Raw genomic sequence first — 22,494 nt, 5'->3', positions numbered from 1 at the left:
TGCTAGCGCCGTGGCAAAAGTATTCAAACTCACGGCCTTTCACGTATGTCTTGTGTAAGACAATGGAGCCTGGCCTGAATTAGCACGCACTCTCAGTGGTCTTCCTGTCCGGAGTTGTGAGCAAGCAGCAACTCTGGAGGAAGGGCAGGAGATCGTGGGAACCCGCATGTCAACACAGCTCGGGCCACGTCCTGAAGAAAGTTCCTCCCGCTCGGAGAACAACAAACCTCTCCGAAACAGAATCAGAGGGGGTAGGGCGGGAAAGCAGAGAGGAAACTGGTGAACAATGCAGGAATGGACGTGACATGGCTTCTCTGCTGTAAACTGGGTGGGAACCCAACGTTGGTTGTACTACTTTCAAAAACTCATTGAGAAAAAAAGGCCCTCTATTCCCACCGTGACATTTCCCACGCTGCGGCCTGTATTGTATATTTAGACTTGTCTTGTTGATCGGTTTCCTCTCTGACTCGTACATGTTTGTATTTCCTTATCTTTGTGGACGTGACTTGGGGCTGTTGTTGTTTTGAACTTGAACTTGACTTTTATTCGGACCTCTCATGCAGCCAAAATTGACAGTGTATTAAACAGTGTCTTGCGAAAGCATTTGTCTCTGTTGACGGTTACATTTTTTTTTTCTTTTCTCTTGTCACAGGTACAAGTTTCGGCGTATTTGATTCAGACTTGAATCCCAATACGACAAAGTTGGGATTCAACTTTATTAGGATGTGTTTCCATCGGTTTTGATTTCTCCTTGAAAAATAGTTTGGACACATCTGAGAACGTCAAAGTTCAAGTCCTGCCATGGATTCCCAATTGCATTTAGGTTTGGATTTTGACTCCTCGACACACGAAGAGCTGCGTCGTTGCCCTCCTTTAGCCAAGTGATTGGCGAAATTTGTGGATGTGAAATCTTGAGATGTGTACATGTAGGCAAGAGACGTGTCAGAAAAAAGTCGAAAAATGTTCAACTTCCAATCACAATCGTGTTCCATGTTTCAGGTTCACTGTGAACTGCTGTCGTTTGTCGCTCCCTGTGTGTCGAGACACATGGAGTCTTAGTCTGGCTGCTGCGTGTCGTTAGTGGCGTTTCCTTTAACCGTAGAATTGCGCAAATTGAAATTAAGAAAATAAATTTACTCAGAGGACATGCGGCAATTTTGAAAAAAAACCCAACCCCAAAACAAACTCACATTTGTCAATAAAAATGTTTTGTGCTAGGATGCGATGGTCTTTCAAAAGTATCAAAATAGATATTTTTTGCAAAACTGCGTCAGATGAGTCACGTGATTAACAGTCGGATATTAAATAGCGGGAAAACAACAAAGAAGACCACAGGAAGTGGTAGGAGGATTATGGTTTGTTTTTTGTTGGTTTTTTTCTGGACAATGTGCAGCTGGCTAGTGGCGCAGTTGGTAGAGCTGTTGCCTTGCAGCAAGAAGGTCCTGGGTTCGATTCCCGGCCCGTCCAAAAACATGACTGTCAGGTTAATTGGTTTCTCTAAATTCTCCCTAGGTGTGAGTGTGTGTGTGCATGGTTGTTTGTCTTGTATGTCTCTGTGTTGCCCTGCGACAGACTGGCGACCTGTCCAGGGTGACCCCGCCTCTCGCCTGGGACACAGCTGGAGAGGAACCAGCAACCCTCCTGACCCCATTAGGGATAAAGGGTGTATAGAAAATGGAAGCTGGCTCCACCAGAGCCCCCACAGCATCACACAGTTCATAAAAAGTTGTGTGTCTTGCCAATGTCTTAAATCCATAGCCCTTCTGTAAAATCGGCAGCTACAGTTTCCCCAAAATGCCACTTGTAAGAATAGGGGGCTTGGGCGTGCTGTGGTGGCGTGGGGGATGGCGCGACCCATGTTTGGAGGCCTTGAGTCCTCGACGCAGCCGTTCTCAAGATCGAGCTGCAAGTGTAGGTAGGAACTGAAATCACAGGAGATAACGACTTCCACGTTTCCTGAAATAGACAACGTGTCGTTGCAGCTCAGAAAACATTGCTAATTAAAGCCGCTTACCCCTTTGGCCCCGGACGCATACTTCAGGGGACGCGATAAGGCCGTTGTTAAGTGCTCTGCAGGAGACAATAAAAGTGCTGCTGCACTCTTGCACTTCTGGAGTTGTTGAGTAATAGCAGCTCCACCGAGTTATTATGACTCGCTATTTCTGGAGGTTGTGTAAGCTGGATGAAATATTTATCTATGTGTTCTCGCGGAGGTAACGGATGTGGTGCCACGTCCCCCATGTTATCTAGTTTGAGATGCATGAAGGAAGGAATTCAAATGCATCTGTTCATCCAATATTTATAGGCCATCATAGTCACCAGCTCGTTCTGTTGGCGCTGAAAGTCTTCTCAGACCTTTCCAGTGTGCAAACAGGACCGGCGGATGGAAACGGGACAGCAGGACTTATGTAATGAAACAAAAAGCTATGGGGGCAAGAGATTCTTCTTTTAGAAATGGCAGCTGTGTTTGCAACTGAAGGCTCGATGAAAAGCCAGAAGGAGAGATTACCCACTTACACACTTCCCTCGATTTGCGTCAGCTGCCTCAGAAGAGACAGGTACTCCGCAACCCAAACCGCTGCCACTGGAACCATTTGAAAATGCCTCCCAAAAATGTTGATATACCCGGAAACCTTTCACCAAAACTTTAACAAATGACAACCGCTGAGTCCGGTACTCTCTGTTTGATTGGGGACCAAAATTGTAACATTCGTTACATTTTCAGCCGGTGCGGTTCACTTCCACACGACACTGTGCCCAAAGATCCAAACACTTTGAAAAACCTGATACCCTCCTGGCCTGTGGTGGCGCTGGAGCAAGAATCACATCACTAAAACCTCTGAAGAAGACATGAGCACAACTTCCATCTTCACAAAATGTCAACAAAAATAGGGCAGTGTCTGATTTTGCCGGTTGTAGGAATTCACTTTCGTCTTTGGTAAAATATGCGTTTGTTTTTGTTATATTTACCCAGAATGCCGTGCGGTTTAGCTAGCTTCCTGCTTTTGAAGAGGTCTCCGGTCTGCTTGGCATTCACATGTGATGCATTCAGTCCACACCAGAGTTCACTTTATTTTAACTGAGACCGAGGTTTGTAGGCTGTTAATTTTCTTTAGTCCACATCAGAGTTCAATTGCGTTTTCACACTTCCCCAAATGAACTGAACTTTTTTGGACTAAACAGGACTGGTGTGAATGCACCCTAACTTTGTTGTACATATGTAAACACAGTTGTGCATGATTTATATATGAATATCTGCACTCCCCTACCTCCTGCTGTGTGCACCTGTTCACAGCTGACGATGTGCGATTGATTGGTTGTGTGTCGTCCTTCTGTGTGAGGCCTGACAACAGCATGTGCCTGACGACGAGATCAGCTGCTTACTCTACCAGGAAACAGTGAGACACTTCTGAGGGAGGGTGTTATGGAGAGACAATCAGCTTACGAAGCTACTGAGTGTGAGTGCGGGGAGGACAGTGAATCACTCTGCAGGTGACGAGAGAAACTGCTCAAAGATTCAAATATGTCGAAGTTTGTGGTTGTAATGTAACAAAAATGGCTCCATATGTCTGCATTTCTTCTCTCTGTGGACTTTCAGATGTCAGTGCACAGAATACACAGTGGATGATATCCCTGAAAGGCCAAATTCATGAACAACTTCAATGACTTTTTTTCTTTTTTTTGACGGTTTTGCATTTTGAACATTGTTTCTTTTCCACGACTGATCTTGCAACACTAGAATCTCCTCCTTAAAGGAGCAGCAGTACTACATAAAACATACTTTATTGAGACTTTTCATGATGTTATAAAGTTATTCCCTCATCAAAAGCATACCTGGCGTGTTGCCTTGATTCTTTCATTCATGTTTGGGGGGAAAAAAAATCCTTTAACCTCCATGGCAACCATTCAGCTGTGCAAAACACATGGGCGGATCTAGCTCCGCCTTCGAGGACGAAGCTCCTCCTAAAAGCTGCAATTTCCAAATGTCTGCCTCACAGAGCAGCCCTCCCCAGCTCCTTCAGAAGAGCCAGTAGCGATTAGCAACCACCTGGTGGAACTGCGCATGAGGAGCTACTTCTCAGTGAAACTATGGTAAAAAATGTTTAAGGATTAACAGAGGAGCCATGTTGTGATGACATCCTGAAGGCGGCGTTTCAGAAAGAGCAAGCCACTTGATCATTCTATAAAATTGCACTTTGCGCCTGGAAAATACAAAATACCGCCCACATATAATCCCTGAACACAACAAATATGATTAAGTAAAGAAGAGACTTTCGACGAAAAGTCTTGTTCTGCCTCCTGAAATGTCTGTCTGTCTGTCCTTGACTGTGCCCGGCTCGGCCCCGACTCTCAGCTAGGATCCGAACATAGACCCAGTTACATAAGGAAGATTGGAAAACAGCGCCAGCACCAGGCATATTATTGGATTTGTAACAAGATAGCAGCCTGGCTACTTGATCCCGTCACACACATCGCCGTGTGTGGGTGTGTGTGTGTGTGTTAGAGGTCCAACTTGCCTGGCCGAGCAAAAGAACGCAGGGGCACGAGGGGGTGATTACCGCCCGCCGGCCTTCGTGGAACAGCTCCCTTTGTGATGTAATGCAGGACAACACCTGCTGAGCGAGTCTAAATCACAGCACCGACCGTGGATTTCCCAGAGTTTTCCTAAACTCACCACTTCAAACCCAAACATCGCATCAGACTTGATGAGAAACGAGCCAGAGAGACGCATCCATGTTCAAAACAAGATTTCTGCCCTTTTTGTGAACGATCTGCGGCAACATTAGCAAAAGGGTGAAGCCTGTTTACAGGATTTGCTCCTGTAATGAGAGGATGTGTGGTACCAAACGATCGGGCTGAAGGATCAGAAGTGGAAGCACTGATTGGATTTCGGAGGAAGAATAAATGATCATTAAGCAGATGTGGCCTGACAAAAATCTGAAACGGGTCGGCTGTTTACATCGATTCTCCACGGCAAGGCCCATTCAACGACACACACGCTTCCTGAACATTTCCAAATATATTACAGCAAGTTTTATTTCATTTATTTCTTTTTTTCAGAGTGGAAACCGTTCCAGAAGCTCCCTCAGGAGCTCGACGGCCAGACTTGAATTAACCTCTGAGGTTAATTAAAGAAACCAGAGCCTCTTAACATCATTGACTTCTGAAAAATTATGATGGAAAAACCAGCAGCAACGCCTATTCTAGACAAAAAAAAAAAAAAACATCCAGCGCTTCGGAAAAGTTTTTCACTTTTGCACATTTGGTTACATTACAACCACAAATTTCAATGTAATTCCATTTATGTTTCAACTTCTCAACACACCCAAAGGACTGAGTGAATCTGTGAAATCAAAGGAAGTATCTCTAAGGATAAAAATCCAAAAAGCGTGGCGTCTAATTAAACAACATTAAGAGACACTGTTGTCTCTTAAAGGGCCAGTATTGTGTAAAATTGACTGTTTGTGCTGAACATCATGTTATAATGTTATTCACACACCATTAAAAACATACCTGGTGTGTTGCTTTGATTCTTTCATTCATGTTTGAGAAATCCTTGAGTCTCTCCTGGCAGTAGTGAAAAACGCCAGACGATCTGAGCACCATCTTCTCTCCAACTCACTCCCCGACTCAGGGGGGTCTACAGGCAAAGTAAACCATTATCCTCCAACTACTTCCTGTTGTTTTCCTCTTTGTATTCTCCCCCAGTAGTAAGGCCACCTGTTGAGCACTTGACTACTGTGATGCAAAAAAAAGAAAAAAAAGTGTTTCCATTGTAGTTTTGCAAAACTACATCTGTGTCAATACGGCAAAAAACGTTTTAGTAACTGCCGCGTTTGCAATAGGCGAATTTATTTTCATAATTTCAATCCACTCGTTTCTATGATTAATGGGAACGCTGCCACTGTTCACTCAGACAAAGCCACTCATGTCGAAACTGCACACTGGTGTGAGTTAACTGTGAAGTGCGGTGAAATAAATACAGTGAATACACAGACCTCTGTCCAGGGAAGAACGCATGCGACATAGACTCACTGCTTTCCACTGTGGGTAATCAGAACCTGAGCCCAATCTCAGGTGAAAGCTGATCATCTTTGTTTTCAGGACAAACTGTCCTACAACCGGCCTGCACAGCAACAGCTGAAGGAGAAGCCATCTGAAAACCAAACCGTCTCTTACGTTTCAACGTGTCGCCTTGACGGGGCTGAAAGCGGCGCAGGCCGGTGACCCGGCCGGCCGCCTCGGGGAGGTCAGGGAGGACGAGGTGGTGAACGTGTGAACGGCACCGGACCTTTTATCGCTCTTCGCAGAATGAATTAATCAGCAGGAGTTCAAGTGGGATGTTAGTAAGACTGATTGCAGATTTAATGAGAGGCTTTATGGGGTCAGTGCAGGGAAAAAAATTAAACTTATGCTCAGTCTTTTTTTTTAAGGATTTATTGGCTCTAGTGGCCCTTATTTGATAGTTAATTGACTGGAAAGTGGGTAATGAGAGAAGGGGAAGACATGCAGCTAAGGTCACCAGGTCAGGAATCGAACCTGCAACAGCCACGTTGAGAACTATGGCCTCCATATGAGGGTTGTGCTTAACCACTGCACCACCACAGCACATCTTGAAAAGTTATGCTCAGTTTTGAAATAAATAATTAATAACTTTCTGTTGTCCTAAAGAAGATTTTAAGATCTGAAAAGCTTTTTGGAATACATTTGTATTCTGTGATGGCATACTAGAGCCACTGTTAAAAGAACAAAAGAAAAAACGGAGTAAATTTTTGCCAAAAAATTAAAAAATTGTTTAGATTGAGCTCAGAATTTTTATTTTTTATTTTTAGAAAAAAAAAAAAAAAAACAGCAATGAAGTTCCTGAGTTTAAAAGGCCAATAATATGTTAGGAAAAACAAAAATTTCGAGATGAATCTCAGAAAATTTCTTTAAAATGAAGCACAGTGCTTTAGCTTCAGTGTACCATCCACTTTGCAAAACACATACTGGGAGTGAAGCAGCCTAATACCATGATGCTGCCACCACCATGCTCATCAATGCTCCAAAACTTAAAAGTCTCACTTTATCATTCTTTCAACTGTGTTCCCAAAGTTGGGGTCCAAAAAATAACCTACATACCTAAAAGTAGTAATAAAAAAGCCTATGCAATTTTTTTAAAAAGTGCAACAGACAAATAGACAGATTTTTAAAATAACAAAAGCAATATATTGGTCAATAAAATTGTTGTTGATGCTGATTGTGTTGCCGTTGTGCCACTTTTTCTCTTACTCGGTAAAAAACTTGCACGCTCAAGCAATAGTCAGGGTCACGAGCCTCTTCCATTATTATTTTGTGGGCCAAAGGCTGAAAAATTTGCGAGCCATTGCTCTAAAAAGCAACACATTAGCTGCTTGTTAACTTTTGCGATGAACCTCTCAGCAAAAAAAAAAAGAACAAAAACACCCGAACTATCCCGTTATCATTTATTTTTTCATTGTTTTTTGCACAAATGATTAAAAAAAGAAAAAAGATGTAACTGTTGGCACCAAGTGTTTTGAGGGAGTTGAAACGAAATTAACCTTTTACTGTAAGTTTTTATTTCCTGGAAGTAAAAAAAAAACAACAAAACAAAAAACAGCCCGAGGTGGATTACCCATGATGCCTTGCTGCAGCTTTAAAAGCCAGTGCTCCTGCGCTGCTCGCTACAGACTGGACGAACAGCTGAGTGATGTAAGGTGTGTTTTTTCTCCATGTAAACAAGCGACAACGACACTGAACTACCGACGGAGTTTGGCTTCACCTTGCGGATGGTTAACTTATCTGTGGGCTTCCTGTTGAACCGTAGCTGTTCTGGTTGTCAAAAAGGACTTAAAGAGCCGAGTTTCCTCGAAGCTATCATGCTGAACACAGAGGAAAGGTAAGAAGTTGCTCGCTGTTTTTCTTCTTTCCTTCACTGAAATATGTAACGATACGTTAACCGCTGTTGGTGACTGTTTTTTACCGTGTCAACGCTGTTTTTTTTTCCTTCGGCGTATTAACTTCTAAGGAAACTATTAAATTGTTGAACTTGTTTGTTGCTCTCAAAGTAAACAGGCGAAATATCGACAAATAGTTGGAGGCGCTGTTCACAAACAAAGAAGCCAATTAAAGTCCGAGGAGGAAGGAACTTTTTTTTTTTTTTTACACTTTCACCAACAAGAATGACTAGAAGAGGAGATCTTTATTTTTTTAGTTTTTATTGCGGTGTTTGGTCGAAAGAAAAAGCCGTGAACCAGACTGCAACGGCTTCTAGTTTTGTCTCAAGTTCAAATAGTTTTCGGTGATTTATAAATTACAGCAACAGTTTTCCTTTGGTTTCTCTCCCGTTTTACCCTGATGCCCAACTCTACGGTGATAAACTCTTTCTAATTCATCAACCCATTTTTTAACAACACAACATGCACGTATATAAATGAAAAAATAAAATAACTGTTACTGAAACTGGACCCCAAAAAAGTGACGTAGCAGCGTACCGATTAGAATTTTGTGGCCAATGTCCGATTTAAAAAAAAAAAAAAAATTGGTAAAAATAATATTTTTACCAAAACTTTTAGCTGCTCCTCCAGGTTGTAGCTAATTCAAAAATCTCTTCAAGACACATAATAAGAAAAAGAACAGCATTGATAATTTATTTGTAATCTTTCTGCTCTATGTGGTCAGAAGTTACTTTCAAATGAGTTAAAAACAAGTCAGGTGTGCAAAATTAAAAACAAAAAGACAAAATTAGATTTGACATTTCATAGAGGCAGTACCCACATGCAATTCCCTCCAAAAATAATTACTTGAGAAATTACTAAATTCGACCAGCATTCCCAAATTCTGGCTGTTCCATGAGAGACGGAGGCTCAAATCTCCAAAGGACACGACGGATCTTTACTTCCTGTTATCTGCTGAAGTCTTGCGCTCTTGAGCTGTCGGCCTGAGCAAATTGCAGGTATGTGATTGAAAATACTCTCTACTTTCATTGACTTTGTTTTGAAACATTACTGGTGCTGGAAAAAGATGAAGGTGACCAAAACGTTTTCCTCGTATTAGCTGCTTAGAATGATGAGAAGCGGAACTTTTGTAGTTCACTAAATTGGGCTTTGGAGTCGAAAGAAGAACATCTTTGTGGTGTATGTGAGGTTCAAACATGGATGTCTAAAATCACTGGTTCTGGCATTCTTGTTACCGGACCTTGCACAAAGGCACTCCGGCAGTTGAAAGATGATGTTCCCGGCGTAATCTCATGGGCAGACTGTAATCAAACTTGGCATAGGTTCGGACTTGTACCATTCCCACACCGTGCCTGTAACAACATGACTCGTATCACTGAAACTCTGAGGTGTTACGCTTTAATGCATCACTGCCTGCATTTCCGTTGACCATACAATTGCGCAATTTGACATTTTGAAATAAATTCGCTCAATGAAAACGCGGGAATTAAGAAAAAAAACTCTCAAATGATTTTGGTTCGTGGATAAAGTGGGTTTTTAGACCGTATCAGAGTTGGTTTATTTTCCAAAACTACCATGGAAAGACTTTTTTCACATTGTACAAGTCACGTGATCAACAACCGGATGTTGCCACTGGTGCAAACCAACCGACGGCAAGTAGTTGGAGAGTCCTGGCGCAGCATGATACTCCAACTCATGATAATTCATGAGTTTGTTCATGAATTATCGCATGAATAAACTTATTCACGTGCCATTTTTATTTTTTTTTTTATTGCGTTTCTTATTTAACGGGGACGGCGCAATTGAAAAATTGCGTCTTTTCAACATTAGTGGAATACCGACAATGTTCTTCGCACATTTGTAATTGAAACCCAGCTAGTGTTGCACGGCGTTTGTCTTTTTATTACGTGGCTTATGGCTCATTTCATTCATGGAAACAAATCGGTGTCAATTTAAGACCAATAAACAAATTAAATTGTAGCCTGTTGTTGTTGTTGTTGTTTTTCCGCATTCCAAGACAGAGGTCTTATTTTTGTCCTCTATGGGTCAATGTCCTGACCTGCAGTACGGAGCGTGGAGAAGATAAATTGATGCCGCGACTATATCTGTTCCGCTGCAGTGACCGTGTCTGCTGAAGGCAGCTACTGGCCTACATCAGCTGGTTATATAACCCCTCTCTTTCTGACGGGTCACCTTTCAAACCATCACTGGAATGTGTGTGTTGGAGGGACGAGTGCTGGGGCTCGTCACACACTGGGCAGGATAAATGATCTGTCCTGGGTTACCTGAGTGCTGGTTGGTGTCCCTCTAATTCACTGGCAGATGGAGCGCCTCGGCCGTTGCCGGGAGATTCGGGATTGAATTTTCCATCAGGGCACTTGGACGTCAACTGTGCCGAGCAGCTTCAGCTGACGTCTGACTCTGGACTCGTCAGTCTTGAGATGTTAATCTGCGTGGTCGGAGATCAGTCACTGGTCTGGATGCAGAATGCCGTCTTCCTCTGGAGAATCCTCTAAACGCTTGGCTTTTTAGTCAGAACCAGGAGTGGAAAATATGGAATTTTATTGCAAAATGTTGTGGTGCGAATAAAGATGGTAAAAAAAAACTATTTATTACATTTTTAGGTGACGGCATTCACAGCACCACAAACACAAATATTGTTCTTGGAAAAACATCTTCAAGATTCAACTTGCTTAAAAAAAAAAAAAAAAAAGATGTGATTTGTTTGACTAAACTGCACACAGTAACTGGATTTAATCCCGTTTTTGAATTGACTGATATTTAAAGATGCTGTTGTGGAACAAACAATGGGAGAGAATGGCAAAAATGACATTTCCAATCATATTGTCAGTTGTGTTTTATTTATCATTAAATTTACCATGGCAGCGATTAATATAAATTCTTATAAGAAATTTTTACGATAAATGCCTACCCCTATTCGGAACCCTGTGTTGAAATTTGAAATATCTTTATTCATTTGACGGCAGCAGTTCACATAAATGAACAGACCGACTGGTCAGTTTTTCATCTGTTGTCCCAGGACAATATTTATCTTGCTCAAGACAAAAAAAAACACTAAGCTTATTGCAAAATAAGGTTAGCTTTTTAATTTTGTCAAATACAAACAAATGGAGCTACAATACAATTATTATAATAAAAAGCATAAGAAGTCATTAAAAATAAGTTTTAAAATTTTTTTGTTGCACCATTGGTTGGACAGCCACGCCCCTTTTAGTTCTGCTGTAACATGGAGTTGGTGCCGTTTCTCACCACAATATTCTTATTGAAACTCCGGTTGACGACTGAAACCATACAGCCAGAGCTTCTGTTCTCCAGTTTAACTTAGCTGGAGCTGTTGCACAAGAAAAGTGGACAGAAGCTGCTGATGACAAATTTGAGTCAATTGTACAAAATGTTGAAGGGGGAACGAGTGTAATTGTGTAGTTGAGTTCCAGATGACGGGGCATTTCAGTCGACTTGTTTGTGTCTGACCAGTCGAGCGCCGCCAAGGTGGACCCAGGGGTCAGAGTCATGTGTTTTGACAGGAATACGTCCATCCATCCTCGGGTTTCACAGCACGTGTACCTTTCCTGTTTCCATCTCCGTGTCTTTTCTGTCACGCTGCCCGGCTCTCTGTCTGTGGAATGGAGAAGGTCCGGTTCAGTCTCTGTTTTCTTTCTTGTGTGTGCCCCCTTTTGTCGTTTGTGCTTAATCCGAAGCACTGTCCGGAAATGTCAAATCATTTCTGTTCGCAAGCCAGTTGACATTCGGTCTCGTGCACCAAGGTTCTTCCCCTCCTCCAGAGAACACGTCATAATGTTTTGTCTTTGTGTTTGAACCCCATGCCCGGCTCTATGCTGTCCGTCTCTCCATTCACGCCCCGAAATGATCCAACTTGAATCAGAGCTCATAAAAACTCTCAGCTTCAGGAAGAGCAGCCTAGCAGTGGAAGCATTCGTCCGTCTTTCTCCTCTCCCTCCTCCTCCCTTGCACAACGAGACGGTGACGCACTTGGCATCTCTCTGTTTCAACTCCCAACACACAGCTGATTAAATCCTCACTGGCATATTAATGCAGCTTGTGAATTTGCTTGGCCTTCATGACAGTACAGCCTGTCTCTCCATAAGGCAGACTTGAATATGTAACCCACATTCCATTTTTAGAGTCTCTCGTTGAGTGCGGCGGGTTGGTGGCTGATGTCTGCAGCTGCTCCGGGAGGGTCGGGATGGGTTCCTGAGAGTGTGACAGAAATGTCAGAGGACGACGAGAGTTTTGCCTTTCAAAACAACCTGACATTTCCATCAAGGACGGTCTCCGTCTCTGTAAGGGAAGATGGAATCGGAGAAGTAGGTCTGGACATCTTGGCAAGTTCTCGGGTGGCTTCATCCATCTGAGTTGTACCTCTTGTCAGTGGTGTCCCTGATATCAGTTTGGCTGTGGAGATTGTTGTCCAAAGGTTCTATTTCAGGTTATTTTAGACCTAGAGAAATGCATCATGACGCACTCCAATACCCCTTGACCTTTGTTGTTTTGGAGTACATTCAGCTATAGATCAACCCAAAGTAGCATGTATACTGCGAAGTGCAAGTATGGCTTGCTATAAATCCTAGTCTTTCATGTCAACCTTCTTCATTCTAACGTCCCTAAACAAACAGCCAGAGCAACAGTGGGACTGATTGATGTCATGGCGTATTCATGCATTCTGACGGCCCAAGTTGAAGTCCATACAATTGACAAGATGTGGCAATATTTTAAAAGATGAATTGGTAGAGGCCTCGACAGACATCCAGATGTGGTTTTATGAAGTTCTGGTTTTGTAGAAGTGAGTTGTAATTCACACCACACCGAACGGTCCTGGACACAAAAATAACAAAAATTCAATTTGGTCAAATTCCAATGAAATGCACAGAAATTGGAGTTTGCAGCATGATAAAGTATAGGAATGTTTTCTATTTTGCTCTCTATTGACAAAAGCTGAAAAGATATGGTGTCTATTCTCAGCAATGAAAACGGGATCAAAGTCAGCCTTAATTCGAAAACCTTGTTTTTCCACTGCACACTCTGCTGGTTTGTGCTGCTCAGGTCGTCCAGGTTACCAACCCGGTCGGCGGGGGAGACGGAGGCCACGCCTCCCTTCCTCCGTCTCACAGAAAGTAGAGCTGTTCCTCTCTGGAACGTGACTTGGAAAGTGAGACGTAGAGCAGAGTCAGGCGGCTTGTTGCTGTCTGAGTTTGTGTTGACCGACTACAGTTTAATCCGCAACATGCAGAGTGTCTGTGATGATGCAGGGAAGACACTGGCCAGCGTCTGAAACTCAAAGTGCAGAGATGTTCCCAAAAGGCCCACAAAGCTATTTACAGAGGTGTTTACAGATCAGGAGCTCGTTTGTGATACGTGCCTCCCAGCGCATGCACGGGCCCATTTGGACCTCTTTGAAATGCAGTCATAATAAATCCTAGTCTTTCATGTCTGCCGGACTCCTTGTAAACAAACAATCTGAGAGAGTAGGAAACCCGCAACAAAACAATTAAACGATTTCTGTACATTACACCATTGTTTGCAAAAAAAAAAAAGTTCTGTAATTGGTTGGATAAGAAATACTTGAAACTATGTAAAAGACATAACCCTGAAGTTTAGACATGTAAGCTACTTTTAATAGACAGATCTTGGACTTGGGTAAAAAAAATTGCTGTCAAAATGTAGTCAGTAGTAAATAATAAAATTTTTAAGAACGGTTTTGACAGACTAATACTTTGCAGATCAGAAGCTAATATTCCTCTTGGGAAACAGTTTCTTCCTGTTTGGTCTTGTACTTAGTAGCCATGTCATAGCAACGAAGGTCCTGTTCACAAATAGAAGTCTTAATACAAACAAATATTTCCCTCAAATTGTTTATACACACACGGACACAGGATCACTTTCAGAAAAGTTTTTGTCCACATGAACCCACACCAATCCCCCCCTTCGTATTGTTTTAAACTTGCCTATCCCATAGGGGGCAGTGTAGCGCAAAGCTAAAATCTATGTCAGCCAATCGGAATGCTTCGAAAACAACCACAACTTGCTGTTGGGGATAAAACATGGCACTGCGGGACTTAATTGAAATACTTTTAAATAGTGTGATAGAATATCAAGTTAATAAAACACAGGACTGTTCATTGAGAATCATACAGAACTATTGCCGTATTATTTGTCGCAGGCTATAATGCCTGATTCTCAACTTTCCCATTTACACATGCAAACATAAACACAGCATTTTCTCAAATCTACACTTTGGTCTGAGAATGTACATTTTTAGTGATATTAAACCAAGCTTTCGTATGGATGGAAGATCAAAATTCATAAATATACATTTGTTGTCCCAGATGTTCAGTTATGTCTGAACTGGGCCTGAGACATAAAGTGGAAACTTGTTTCCTACGATATTGTATGTTACTAGAGGTGTAAAACGTCACTATTTTCTAAGAGACGTGCTGCTCACACCAGTTTTACAGAAAGTTGGCAATTAAACCACTGAAGTTCAGGAAGCATGTTGAAGAAAACGAAGAACTCATACTGCTGAAGTTGACATCCATTTTGTAGCTTCTTATTTGCACTAGAGATATTTAAATTTACTATTATTAATCATCAGTTTTTCTTTTTACTGCTGTTGTCGTTTTAGCTCGGGGCTTGAGGATGTGGCTATTTTTGTTCTTTCTGTTGTGACGCTACAATGTTCTTAATGTAAATGCTTTGCTTGGAGCCAAGTCATCTTCCATAGCTTTGTGAGAAAGCTGAGACATGAAGTGGTTCATCTGTGCTTTTTGTTTGTTTTTTTGCAGTTCTTGGTTATCGGGGGCCTTGAAGCCCAGCTCTATCCCTCAGGCTCCAGGGCCTCTGTGGTGCTCCTGATGCCCCTCACCCACAGCTGAAGATCCCGGGTGGGCGAGGGACGGTCAGGGATCACTCTCATGCCGTGCTAATACACAAGGTGAGGCAACTGGAATGACCGACTTCATCTTTTAAGAGCCAGTATCATGTAAAATCAACTCAACTGCTGCTGTCCTGCAACTTTTAGATGTGTTTCTGCTGCACCACCCCTCTATAGAACAATTAGGCCATTAGCAAGGCTCTGGAGAACTGATCTACACAAGGAGGAGGCAAGGGTGTAGCTTTGAGTTGCAAGTTGGTGGGGAGGAAGAGGAGGGATGAGGGGGCGTTGGGGCGCAGATGCACCTACAGTTATTGGAAGACCTTTTCTTTACTGCTAAGAATAAAGCCAAAACTTACAAGAGAATGCCAGACAATCTTATTCAATAAGTTGAATAGATTTATTGCTGGATTCTATCAAATTTGGCTTAAAGCCGAGACGCTGATGTTTAGATGTGTAAAATATATATTCTCTCTGCTAATAAATCTATATTTTGGTTTCTGTCAGTTCTAGAAACAACAGAGAGCAAAGCGAATTTCTCTTTATAATGGCCCATAATTTAATTTTACTTGATAAGAGCCATGACTTAAAATTTAAAAAACTTTGGCTCTTTATGTTTCATGAAATATTTCATCCTATTTGACGATGGCTCTGAATATCGCCACGTTCTACGATTGCGTTCAAGTGTATCAGGAATTAGCACTAAAAACCCCCCCACAAAAACATTTACCACACAAAAAAGGGACGTACAAACACCAAGCAGAACATTCTGTCCGTTGCAGATTTATGTTTTTGAAATTCCATTTTGCATCATTCAGAAGTGATCGCCTGAACACTGGCGGTGGTTGATTAGCTAACTTAAACACCTGCACTTCTGATTATCCGTCAGAAAATCGATGTGGGTCGTTTTGTTTTTGTGTTAATTGAACCGAAATACTCCGAACTGCGCAGCAAGAGTACATGTTAGAGTGATTAAAGTTAAGCTAACATAACAAACCTACTCTCACTTTCTTTATATATATTTTTTAATTAAAGCGTTTTACTGACCTGTGAAATGTGATCTCTTTGGACCTTGTTCAATCAATCAATCAAACTTTATTTGTATTGCACATTTCAGCAGCAAGGCATTTCAAAGTGTTATCTTGCTACCGTGGTGTTGACAATAAATATCAAAATTTTGCGTCCCCTTCTCAGATTCTTTGCTTGATTGTGTCATTTCCCCGACCACCGATATTCCTGACTCGATGCAAAGCAACAGCGAATGTGGCTCACTGCCACGGCGCGCACAGCAAGTCACTTGATGTCTAGTCCACTAGATCACTGAGCGGACTTGCTATTTACATTTTACAAAGGAATTTTAAAAAGTATTAGCCCCGCCTTTGAGGCGCAACTCCTCCTCTGAGCTCCAGAGTCAGCTCCTCTAGACTAGCCAGCAGCAATTAGCAAACATGTAGTGGAACTGTGTGAGCTCATTATATGAACTACTTGTCAGTGAAACGCTGGTAAAATGTTGTTAAAGGGTTAATAGAAGAGCCATTTTGTGATGACTTCCTGGAGGTGGAGTTTCAGAAAAAGGCGGGAGTTTTTAAAGAGACCGGAGGGCCAATTTCAATCATTTAAATCCGGAAATAACATTTTTTTCCAAGTCGTATTTGGTATATATTTACGTCATTTTTATAACTGAATGCTATAAAATGTCACTATGCTCCTGGAAAATGCATAACACCTCCCCTTTAATGCTAACTTAAACCTTCTTAGCATATCTGACCTGAATATACATCCAACAAGGAGAAGCTCATTATTACTATTGTTCCCTACAGCCATCTAAAAGTTGACGAATCAAAAGAAAGATGTCTGCATAGACATTAATGTTTCTCTACAAGCTACATAGTTTCGCACGTGCTTTTCTGATCCACTTCAAGCTCTTCAGGTGATGATTGTTATAACTGTGCTGAGTGCATTATCCGTCAGAGGCTTTCATGACTCGCTGCACTCAACACATATTGGTAATGAGCTTTACTCTCTCTTTTTTTATTTATTTATTTTTTAGCTTAAAAAAAAAAAGAATCTGCATCATACCTAAATATAATGCCTCACTCACCTGGTTTCATTTGAACACAGTTGGATTTTACAACAGGAAGCAATTTTATTTCATTCTAATTAAAAGAAACGACTGATCGCTCGGCGTGTTGGTCTGCAGCTGCAGCCCGACATGTGACCGGCCAACCTGTGGAGGATTAGAGGTTTAGGATCAGACTCTTCAGTCATAACTGTCATTATCATCCTCATCCGCCGGTTTCTGCCCCGACACAAAGACCTGAATCTGTGTTATCCCAGGCAGACGTCACACTCTCACTGGGTTTTTTTTGTGTTGTAGTTTTATGTCCGTTTCTTTAAACAAAGAAGGCAGAAGTGATCTCCTACATCGCATAATTGTTGCTATCGATAATGTTCAAAACTGCTGATGAAAATGAAGCACCCTTGTGCTTCATTTAAAAATATCACGGCTACTTCTTCTTTGACGTTGAAATGACATGTTTCCTATTGGTCCATAACTTGGTCTTGAATCTTAAAGCTCCCACAGTTGTCTGGGCTTCAAATATAGAAACTAGGATTGAGCCATAAAATCTCCCGTTTGTTTTTCATACTAGATCTGATTTTTTTTTGTTTTTCTTCCTCTTCTTGATAAATGACAAAAAATGCTTTCCAAAAGTGGCTATTTCAGTCAGAGTCATGCGACGCAGCATAATGAAATAGTCATTTGCATAATCATTTCAAACTCCCGCAACTGTTAAGTAGATGCTGATATGTCAAAAGATTATCTGGAAAACTGATATCAAAGTGTAACGTCTCAACTTCTCTCATTAAAATGAATTTTTGTGATGTTTTTTTTTTCATGTTTGAGTTCCTATAAAATCCGTACTCTATCCTTCCAGTATTCTGACTTCATTCTGGTATTCTGACTTTTTTAATTCTCGTAATTAAAAAAAATGAAGATTCCTGGCTCTGCCATTGTGTGGTAGAGTTGACCTGAATTTAAAGTGCAAACAAACAGAAGCTGTAAAACACGTTTGTCAAACAAGATGGCCGCCCTTTGCTGTGCTGACATCACTCTGACCTATGGAAACCCAAGGAGAGCATTGGTGTTTAAAAAAATCAATTACACTGATTCATTGATTTTTAAAAAAAATTTTTTTCTTATCGATAAAATATAATCAATAGAAACGCAGCAGTAGTGACCGTTGAAACCCCCCATGCCAGTTTCTTTGTCGTTTTCCTGTGTTTGGTTGTCGACCCGATCTTAATCTGCACCAGAAGGTTTGGACTCTGAGCCTGTCTGCTTGTTGTTTCCCCCCCCCCGGCAGGATGACAGGCTGACAGTGACGCAGGCCTCCCCGGTCGGCGGGAGACCCTCTCTTCTCCGCTTCCACTACCAGCTGACTGAGCGCCGCTCGGCCTTCTGGGACGCGGCGCTCTCGGGGGACAGCCTCTTCCTGGAGATCCCAGCAGGTTCGCTGGCCGACGGGAGCAAAGAGGGGTACGTTTGAGAGCGGGTCTGGGGGAAATGCTGTGGATTGGGCTTCTGTTCGCGAAATGCTTTGACGGAAGTGGTTTTCTGAAAGGGGTTTCGTTGCGTTTCCTGGCTGTAACTCAAATCCTGCTGCCAGCTCGGCCGCTGCCCTGCATTATGTAAAATTGTATCGCTTATGTAAAACGAAGAGTGAGTGGGGGGGGGTCAACAACGTTATGCGTCATCACTGCCCATCTTTTCCTCGCTCTCCAACGTCCATCTGCCTCTGTCTCCAGGCTGACCACGCTGCTGGAGTTTGCCGAGGAGAAGCTGAAGGTTAACTACGTCTTCCTGTGGTTCCACAAAAACAGAGAGGATCGACGTAAGAAGCTCCCGTCGTTTCAGAACTGTTGGCATCTATTTTAAGAGGCCGGCACAAAATAAGGAAACAATTAATCCACTCTTGAAATAGTCGCCAACTAATTTAGTCATCGATTAATCGTTTGCTCAAGTGTTCAGACTTTTTTTTTTTTTTTTAAGAAAAAGGCCTTTTTGCTGGAAGAACACAATCAGAGCAGCAATTAAGCAAAGACTATAAAAACATTTATACATAAAGCATTTAAGATGAACACGTTTCCTTTTCTGTAAATATCTTCTGTTCAGAACTTTTCAAGTGTTGCCTACACCTGGAACAAATTTTGGAAAGGGAAGAGAAAAATAACTGATATTTAGTTAGTTAATTGTAAAAAATACTCAATTACAATATAGGCTGGCTGCATGTGCATCCATTGTTCTTTTTTAATTCATTTTTAGGATGTAATAAATGCTATTACATTCTAAAAAAAAAAAAAAAAAACTTTTTTTTTAGTACACCCTATAATATGATAAAAACACTATTTAAAAAAAGGATTTTTGTACTTTTTCTTATGTATTTCTAATATTGTATAAAATAAAATTTAGTGGTTACACAAAATTTCTGCAGAATGTGCCAGATTTATTTATTTATTTATTTTTATTCGATTAATCGATTTGCCACCGTAGGCACAGCCGTGAAGTAGAGGGGAAAGGAACGCGTTTCCACAAACATTCATTGGAGTTAGTGAGTTTTTCCAGTTTGGGTGGTTTCCGTGGGGTCACTAAGCCCGTTTCCACTTTTCCTCCCTCCAGTGGTCATCATCAAGACGTTCCACTACATGGGCTTCGAGATGGTGAAGCCGGGCAACCCCATGGTACCAGCCCGACCCGATTTGGCCTTCATGGCTTACTCTCTGGACAACAGCAGCTCGGATGAAGAGTGACCGCCACCTCCCTCGCCCACCCCACAACCTCCCCCTCACCCCCATACCCTCTCCCTGTCTTTAGCCTTCCCTCTGACAGCGCCGGGTGGAGGGGTCTCTGTGACGCCGCTGCTTTTCTCCCTGAAGACATCCGCAGACTGGATTAGCTGGGAGGGCTGCAGCTTGAACTAAGTCGTCACATTTAATTTGGCCTCTTTTCCTTCTCCTCCTCACTACTTCAGTCATTTTCTCTCCACGGACGAAAGGAGGAAATAAACGACTTGCTCCGAAGTTTCAGCATATCCACTCGTCTGACAGCTTCAGCCGTTTTTTTTGTTTTGTTTTTTTTTTCTCTAAGAGACTTCGGTGAGTCTTTGAGTGCTGTACACGATGCGAGCTATGATGCTAGGGGGTTTAAATGTGTATGGTTGATTTATAAATATATATATATATTTTTTTCTTTGCTTAATAATCTGTTACATTGAACATGTAAGCACACACTGGCGGTTCCTTTTGACTTTCTGCGATATGTCGAGGCATCATTCCAGCAAGGTGTCCCTGGCTCTGGCTTTTTGAAAACGTTTATTCTATTTTTTATTTTTATTTTTTTGCTACTTTTAAAATTTCACAAAAGATGCAATCTTTTGTGAAATCCCATGTGATCATCGGGATGATCACACGATGTATTGATCGTGTGATGACCACACGATGATCAACAGGACAAACATTAAAGCTTTACCGATATGGCAGGTGCCTAAAGAGGAGAGTGCAATTTCTTCTTATTATTATTATAAACTAATGAGTCTTATTAAAAAGAATGTAAAATATTCAGCCCGTGCATATTCAGACCTATGTTTTAAGTAAGCTGTTCCTATGATCATATATGCAAATATAGGGGGGACGGAAAAAAAAGCACTGTAGCAAACCCACCGAGAATTTTTATTAGATTTTTTTCATCATTTTCTGTCTCAACTAAACACCAAAGAATTGTCTGTCGATGCTAACTAAATACAAGCTAATACTAACCTTGTGTTGTATGTCGAGCAAAATGGGCCTACATTCCCCCCGCCTGCGCCTCACCTTCCCTTCTCAAACCGCTACTGATTTGAGCCCTGACTGTAAGCTGTTACAGGTTAACACATGAAGTGTACCAGAGGTTTATTTTTTATCAATATGAACATTTTCTCTGGTGTGTTTTTTTTCTTTCTTTTTGTTATTGTGCAGGGATTTACCTTTCTATTTTTGTTCTTAGTTAAACAGTTAGCAGCCGTTAAGTGACTATCCACACTTCTCAGATTTTTGTCTCTTGTGCGGAGGGTGTTTCAATAAAGGTTGTTAACAAAGGTGGTGTGTGTGGTTGTGGTTTTTACTTGTGTGTTGGTAAAGATGCAGCTTTGAGTTGTTTCAATTTGAAAAATTATTTTGTCTGATTTATTTTTTTTTTTTTTTATCTGAGCATTTTATGAGCAGTTAATGATTATCCAGTAGAACACAGGTAATGTCAGCTAAAAGATGACTAGCTAATGCCAATATATCACATTAGCTTCAGTACAGGCTGATGTCTATGTTCAAAAGTGGGTAATATTTGTTACATTAACTTGAGTAACTTTTTGGGAAAAAGGTTCTTATAAAAGTCGTTTTACTGAACCTTTCCTTTTTCTTTTGCTTGAGTAATATAATTATTGCTGTAGCCTATTCAATTTGCCCACCCAAACTAAGCAGATGGTGAAACAAACCATCAAACTCGTCTGGATCTGAGGCTGGCCTTAAATATGCTTATCATAGGTCTTACATTCTAGACTTAGATTTATTTCATTGTCGTTGCGCGAATTTGGCAACAAAATGTCATCAAACGTCATTAATTTTGTGACGGGACCTTTTCATTTTGTATATTGTTATTATTTTTGTTTTTGAGCTTCTTGTCCTTCAAGCAAAAGTTTTGAGTCATGCAGACTTTTTCGTTGTGTGACTGACAGGAGGCGGTTGGGGCTAATATAGCTTTGCTAGCTAAGTTTTTTTTCTTTTTTTTTCTTTCTTTTTTAAGGTCAAGTTGCTGGAAACTTTCGCTTTCATCGACGTTCTGTTACCAACCCATGCTAGGCTAGCTGAGTGAAAAACAAAACAAAAACTTTTAAGCTAGGCACTTGGGCCTAATTAAGGCTATAGAGAGCCATGTGCAGTGTGTGAAAAGTTAAAAGTTAAAATTGGCAGCTAACAGCGCCACAAACAGACGCACAAATAGCAAAAATGTCACAATTTTTACTACTCTAGATTGCAATACAGCCGGATCCGCCGGCAACCATCTATAGTTTTTTCCGTCTTAAATTTAATTCAATGTGGCGTTCAAGGGCCTTTAAAATGTCTGAAATATGACTTTCAGACATCTGTGATAAGGCACACAGAGAAACGACACGGGACATAAAACAAAGTCAGCCAGTGAAATCAGACCCGAGCGGAACAGCCAAATCCCCCACCACCCACCCTTCTTTTTATTCGTAGCTCTGTTCCAGCCAATTGATAATCAATTTAGCTCGCTGCTGCTGGATCCTCTCCAAATGTGGCAATAAGCTCCCGGGTCAGAAGAAGAAGGGATCTATTTTCAGCGCCTGAGCCAGAACACTCTCAGCTGATTTGTCAGCGTCTTGGAAACAGCAACCAACCTTTTTATAACTGTGTGTGTGTGTGTGTGTGCGTGTGCGTGTGTGCGTGCGTGTGCGTGCGAGCGTGGGTGTGTGCGCGCGCGTGTTTGTGTTCTCAAGGAGGAAAAGCTGTTCTGGGGGAGCTAAACACACATCTCTGTAAGCAGTAATATGTACTGCAGATCAAGACAATGGGTCC

At 41.6% G+C, this 22,494-nt stretch overlaps 1 protein-coding gene across 1 annotated transcript; it reads left to right on the top strand.

The window, feature by feature from the left end:
- The first annotated feature begins 7,674 nt into the window (after positions 1-7,674).
- Positions 7,675-21,000, top strand: oaz2a (ornithine decarboxylase antizyme 2a). The gene is given in 6 exon segments (XM_044125481.1): positions 7,675-7,900; positions 14,780-14,846; positions 14,848-14,928; positions 18,234-18,406; positions 18,676-18,761; positions 19,547-21,000. Coding segments are annotated over 6 exon segments (648 nt in total). The 5' UTR covers positions 7,675-7,790; the 3' UTR covers positions 19,678-21,000.
- The last annotated feature ends 1,494 nt before the right edge of the window (positions 21,001-22,494 follow it).

The sequence above is a fragment of the Gambusia affinis genome, linkage group LG08 (assembly GCF_019740435.1).
Source record: "Gambusia affinis linkage group LG08, SWU_Gaff_1.0, whole genome shotgun sequence".
Lineage (NCBI taxonomy): Eukaryota > Metazoa > Chordata > Actinopteri > Cyprinodontiformes > Poeciliidae > Gambusia > Gambusia affinis.
The sequence above is the reverse complement of the archived record's forward strand: the minus strand, read 5'-3'. Positions and strand labels throughout refer to the sequence as shown.